This window comes from Sus scrofa, chromosome 5, assembly GCF_000003025.6.
Source record: "Sus scrofa isolate TJ Tabasco breed Duroc chromosome 5, Sscrofa11.1, whole genome shotgun sequence".
NCBI lineage: Eukaryota > Metazoa > Chordata > Mammalia > Artiodactyla > Suidae > Sus > Sus scrofa.
In genome coordinates, this window is record NC_010447.5 from 62,642,090 (window position 1) to 62,648,814 (window position 6,725).

A 6,725-nucleotide genomic window follows, 5' to 3' on the forward strand; every position below is an offset into this window, starting at 1 on the left:
TTATCATTTTTTAAGATATTCATTTTGAAAGCTATAGACACCTAAATAAATAAAGGAAATATTAACATCCCTGAACAGAGAAATTGACAGTAACATAATTATAGAAGGGGACTTTAAAACCCCATGTACATCAATGGACTGATCTTCCAGACAGAAACTCAGTAAGGAAACACAGGTCTTAAATGATACATTAGACTAAATGAACCTAATATAAAGCATTCCATCCAAAAGCAGCAAAATACACAATTTTTCAAGTGTATATGGAATATTATAACATGATAGACACAAAATAGGCTACAAAACAAGTCTCAATAAATTTAAGAAAACAAATCATATCAAGTACCTTTTTTGACCACAAATCTATGAAACTAAAAATCAACTACAAGAAAAAAGTGCAAAAAAATACAAATATGTGGAGACTAACTAATATGCTACTAAACAACCAATGGATCACTGAAGAAGTCAAAAAATAAAATACCTGGAGACACAAAAACACAATGGTACAAAATCTATGGGATGCAGCCAAAGCTGTTCTAAGAGGAAAGATTATAGTGATACAAGCCTACTTCAGGAAATAAGAAAAATCTCAAATAGAAAACCTAGCCTTATGTCTAAAGGAACTAGAAAGGAAGGATAAACAACAAAACCCAAAGTTAGTAGATGGAAAGAAATCATAAAGATAAGAGAGGAAATAAATTAAAAAGAGACTCAAAAAAAAAAAAAAATAGGAAAGATCAATGAAACTAAGAGCCAGCTCCTCAAAAAAGATTTTAAAAAATTGACAAACCTTTAGCCAGACTTGTTAAGAAAAAAAAGAGGGCCCAAATTAATAAAATCAGAAGTGAAAATGGAGAAGTTATAATACCACAGAGATACAAAGGATTGTACATGATTATATGAATAAGTATCCATCAATAAAATGGACAACCTAGAAGAAATAGACAAATTCCTAGAAATGTCAGTCTCCCATGACCAAACCAGGAAGAAACAGAAAATATGAACAGACCAATTATCACTAATACAACTGAATAGTAATTTAAAAAAACCCAATAAACAAACGTCCAGGACCAGATGACTTCTCAGATGTATCCTACCAAACATTTAGAGAAGGTTCTCAAATTAGTCCAAAAAAATTAGAGACGAAAGAATGCTTCACAACTCATTCTATGAAGCTAGCGTTACCCTGATACCAAAACCAGACCAAGACATCTAATTTCTCATAGGCATTTAAGAACCAGGTAAAATTTCTTCTAGATTCTACTGGATCTTCAATGCCTTCCGCTCAGAACAATCTACATGTCAAAGTGGCATATTGGGGGTAGCATATTCTGCCCTCCTTCCTGAAGGGAAGGATTGGACTCATGCAAACGTGACATATACACAATCAGGAGACAGGTGTCACCCAGATTACTGTAGATTACTATAAATTCTAGAAAAACCCAGTTCCTTGGATAACAAAGTACTTTTCTCACACAGGGAGCCAAGAAGCAGGTTTGGACACCAGTCAGGCAGAAGCAGTCTCTGGAAGGGAACAAGTGTTCAACCAGCATTTCCACCGGAAGCTGCCTGAGGTTTCTGAATAAATGGATGTAGCAACCAAGCCAGAGAGAATCGGTTAATATGGATACTTTAGTTGCTTGGGGATTAAATAGTGTGCTTTGTAAAACTCACATTTTTGCCAATCTGTTTCTTCGTTAAAAAAAAGTAGTTAATTTCAGTGTTTCAACTTGGAGTTTCAAATTCAGTGTTTCAAATTTTTGATGTTTCAAGCTATAACTTGGAGTGATGTCTGACTAGAGATATGATGTGGGAAGGAGGGAGTAATTTGACAACAGAAATATAGTATAACCATGGAAATCAGAGCACCTCTCAGTAATCCAGCATAATTTGAGCAAAGGTACTATAACAGGGGTAGCCAATGAGATAAACCTCCAGGGGGCAGTAGAGTCTAAAATAATTCTGGCTGTGGCACACTTCGACCCTAGGTCTCCAGTGAGCATGTTAAGAAATAAGTAGTCAATATTACACCAAACTGATAAAGAATACAGGTGATAGGAAGGAGAAACTAAAAATAATTCCAAATTGGGAAAGAAAATAGTGATGGAGGAGGCTACCAATCAGTAATAAGTTTATCTCTTCCCTGTATATTGGAAAAAGAAACAGCTGCTTTGAGAACATGGAAATAGAAACAATGCTTTCTTTTTTTTTTTTTTTTTTTGCTTTTTAGGGCCGCACCCGCGGCATATGCAAGTTCCTAGGCCAGGGGGTCAAATTGGAGCTACAGCTGCAGGCCACAGCCACAGCAGCATGGGATTCCAGCAGCATCTGTGACCTACGCCACAGCTCATGGCCATGCCGGATCCTTAACCCACTGAGCGAGGCCAGGGATGGAACCTGAAACCTCATGGTTACAAGTCGGATTCGCTTCCACTGTGCCACAACAGGAACTCCAGAAACAAGCCTTTCTCCATGATTATCTTTACAATTTTCATTTGATCCATGAGCTGTGACTGAAGGAGAAAGAAGCAGCCAGGAGTGTCTGAGAGGTATTTCAAAACACATAGAAATGACAAACTCTATATTGAGAGGTTTATGATTCTAACAGTCGGGTTGTTCAAGAAAAATTAAAGTGTTCACCAAATGTTACCACGTTCTTATCTTAGGCATGTTACCTTAAGAGAACTGTCTATAAATTACTTTGCCTCTTAGTTGAAAAAAAAAAAAAGATGGTGGGGTGGATATTCTTATTTCTTCCTTTTATTAATACACTCTTGAATTATTTCTTAGTATTCGAATTGCAAAGGCCACTAGGTGTCACTCCTGGAGAGGAAGTCTTAAAGTTTGCAACCACTTAAAAAACAGCAGCAAAGGAATTCCCATTGTGGCTCAGCGGTAACGAACCGGACTAGTATCCATGAGGACTTGAGTTCGATCCCTGGCCTTGCTCAGTGGGTTAAGGATCCAGTGTGGCCATGAGCTATGGAGTAGGTGGCAGACTCAGCTTGGATCTGGCACTGCTGTGTCTGTGGTGTAGATCAGCAGCTGCAGCTCCAATTGGACCCCTAGCCTGGAACTTCCATATGCCACGTGTGAGGTCCTTAAAAAACAAAACAAACAAACAGCACCAAACAGAACCACCTCTCAGGAATATTAGCCAAACCGATGTTCTCAACCATCAAAGCTTCGAAGTTGAGGGCAGGCACCTCTGCAGGCTTTCAGGCAGACAGGGGCTTGGGAGGATCTGAACTTGAGCCTTGAGGCTAGAACTGCAATTCGCACCCAAGTTCTGCATCTAGAGGGGCCCCTTCCCAAAGAATCTCTTCTCTTCCCTGTCCCTCTTCCCCACTAAATTCTCACCTTGTCATTCACTGGAATGAAGCTGCTGGTCAAAGTGACAATGCGGAGTTGCACTAGGACAGAACAGGTATCATTAGGAAAAAGGACTTTTTCCCCTCTCAGAATCTTTCTTTCTTTCACCCTTTCTGCTTCCTCACACGTACTTCTGAGTCAGCAAAAACCCATCAGGTTTTACTTTTTTTTTTTTTTGGGTCTTTTTTGTCTTTATAGGGCCACACCCTTGGCATATGGAGTTCCCAGCCTAGGGGTTGAATCAGAGCTGTGGCTGCCAGCCTATGCCAGAGCCACAGCAATGCAGGATCCGAGCCTTGTCTGCAACCTACACCACAGCTCACAGCAACGGCAGATCCTTAACCCACTGAGCAAGGCCAGGGATCGAACCCGAGTCCTCATGGATACGAGTCAGATTTGCTACTGCTGCGCCACAGCAGAAACTCCCAGGTTTTACTTTTTAATAAAATCTAGTCTGGAGTTCCTGTTGTGCCACAGCAGAAACGAATCCGACTCATATCCATGAGGATGTGGGTTCCATCCCTGGCCTCGCTCAGTGGGTTAAGGATCAGGTGGCACTGCCGCGTGAGCTGTGGCACAGGTTGTAGACTCGGCTCTTACCCAGTGTTGCTGTGGCTGTGGTGTAGGCCGGCAGCTATAGCTCTGATTCAACTCCTAGGCTGGGAATGTTCACATGCTGCAGGCGCAGCCCTAAAAAGCAAGAAATAAAAATAAATTTTAAAAATGAATAAATAAATAAATAAAACCTAGTCTGAGAGAGGGACTTCATGCCCCAGTTTTTCTTCATGGCTTCTAACTTTGAAACCTCTTCAAATCCCTTTCTAAGGATGAAGAAACACATAGAAACTAGCGGGCTTAAATGCCCTTGATGCTTTCTGATTCCTATGCAAGCAGCTTGCTATGAGACCCAGCGATCCAGTTATACCTGTCAGATTCCACTGCAGGAGAAATGTGCCTTTTTAGATACACACCCAGTAGCAACTCCACCCGCTACTCTTTGGCCTATGTAGCCCTGCATGCATTCAACACTCATCACACTTCATCCCTCCAGACCTTCCTCTCTTCCTTGGCCCACAGGCCTCCCGGTAACCCGCAAATCCCCTCTACAAATGTGTGCTGCTGTTTCGCAGGCTTTTTGTCTCATCCCACCTGTGTGTCTCTTACCTTTCTGCCCTGGGTTGTACACAGGTTTGTCAGTTTGTATAAAGAGGCCATTCTGCTGCCTCTGAATTAGAACCTTTTTCTTCTCCTCAAAGCTGATGCCCTTTCCAGTTCCCGACACCCGGACGGTGGCCACTTCTTCTCTCCCATCCGCAGGAAGTGGTACCTGGTCAAGACAGGGAAGCTCTGGGGAGGAGTAAGAGACTGGGGGAAACAGAATCAACTGCTCTGAACCCAAGAGGGAGAGGAAAAGAAAAGAAATGAGTTAGATGGAGGTAGGAAGGGTAGGGCCATTCACAAGTTGACAGAAAGAAGGGAAAGAATGATATCAGGAGGCATGGCCAGGCATGGAGGTTTAGAAGAGACAGGCTTCAAGGCCATGGAAAAAGTAAAACAACAGAAAACATACTCAAGGAGAGATTCTGGTGAGTGCCCAGGGAGGAGAATGGGAAAGCTGGGCACCAGAGTTGGGCTCACACTGCACTCACCAAAAAGGACCTGCAATGTAAGTGTCGTGTCTTCAGTCCAGACTGTCGCAACAACGTGAGGATCCTGTCCTTGGTCTCCAGAGTGACAGTGAACTTTACAGCATCGTACCCAGGACTCAGATCCAAACAAACCTTCTGAGTAGAGGGGAACACAAGCTGGGCAGGTAATGTCACCAGATAGTTTCTGTTAAAGAAGCGAACAGAGTTCAGGTCAGTCAGGATTCATCCATTCAGTGAAAAATTCATCCCTCTCCTAAGCACTCAGCATATAGAGATGGATTAAACAGACCAAACCCCTGACTTTGTGCACCTTCCTTCCTTTTGCTTTTTTTTTTTTTTTTTTTTTTTTGCCTTTTAGGGCTGTACCTAAGCTAGAGATCAAATCGGAGCTGCAGCTACCGGCCTACACCATAGCCACAGCAACGTGGGACCCAAGCCGCGTCTGTGACCTACAACCACAGGTCACAGCAACGCTGGATCCTTAACCCAGTGGGAGAGGCCAGGGATGGAACCCGCATCCTCATGGATATTAGTCAGATTTGTTTCCGTTGCACCACGACAGGAACTCCTGCACCTTATTTTCTATGAGGGAGAAGCAGACAATTAACAAATAACTCAGTGTACAGCCTTAAACCTCCCACCACGGCAGGCCATCATTGTAGGCCAAGAGTACCAAAGAGGAAATCAGTGCTATTACAGGGAACAGGGCACAGGAAGATTTCTTTATTTTAATATAATCTTTTAAAAATTTTCCCTCTGGATAAAGGAGAAATCACACTAAAGAAGGGAAAAGATGAGAAGGAAATGAAACAAAGCAAAGATTATCTCTTCTCCCTCATAGTTGTGTTTGAGAAAGACAGACCAAGAAGCCAACTGCCCCAAATCAACTCTGACACCAGCACTTACGGGAGGAGTTTCTCTGCCACAGCTGGCCATAGGGCCAATATTCCTAGAAGGAGTTGAGCCCACATCTTTGTGGGTGGGACTGATTCCTCAGGATCAAGAACCAGAGGTCTATTCACCAACAGGAGCATATATATGAACCGCCCCCCCAGGTAGGGTGTGCCGCTACGGCTGATCCCCCAGCCAATCATGTTTTGGGGCCTCAGGTGGAGGTACTAAATCAAGGTGAGGCTTCATTCACTTCCTCAAATTTATTTCTCCCTGAAACATTCATACTGGCTCTGCCAGTCCATAAAACCTGTTTGAGGGAAAAGCCAGAATGCACATTCACAACGGTAAAGCTCTCGGAACATGTTTTAAGACTCTTCCCATTTTTTCTGGTTTCATTCCAAATTCCCATTTGATCATTTTTCCCCTCCTTTTATTATCCAATTAAGATATATTTGATTTTTTTTTTTTTTTTGGCTGCACCCATTTATTTATTTATTTTGTTTGTTTGTTTGTTTGTTGTCTTTTTGCCTTTTCTATGGCCACTCCTGCAGCATATGGAGATTCCCAGGCTAGGGGTCTCATCGGAGCTGTAGCCACCAGCCTACACCAGAGCCATAGCAACGCAGGATCTGAGCCGCATCTGCGACCTACACCACAGCTCATGGCAACGCCGGATCCTCAACCCACTGAGCAAGGCCAGGGATAGAACCTGCAACCCCATGGTTCCTAGTCAGATTCGTTAACCACTGAGCCACGACAGGAACTCCTGGCTGCACCCGTTTAATTCAGAAGTTCCCAGGCCAGGGATCGAAC

General features: G+C 42.8%; 1 protein-coding gene across 1 annotated transcript in view; it reads right to left on the reverse strand.

Moving 5' to 3' along the window:
* Window positions 1-6,081, reverse strand: part of A2ML1 (alpha-2-macroglobulin like 1) — a 44,911-nt gene extending 38,830 nt beyond the window's left edge. The window contains 4 exon segments of the mRNA XM_021092386.1: window positions 3,358-3,410; window positions 4,534-4,696; window positions 5,019-5,202; window positions 5,925-6,081. Of these exon segments, the coding sequence (XP_020948045.1) occupies window positions 3,358-3,410; window positions 4,534-4,696; window positions 5,019-5,202; window positions 5,925-6,052 (528 nt within the window). The 5' untranslated portion in view covers window positions 6,053-6,081.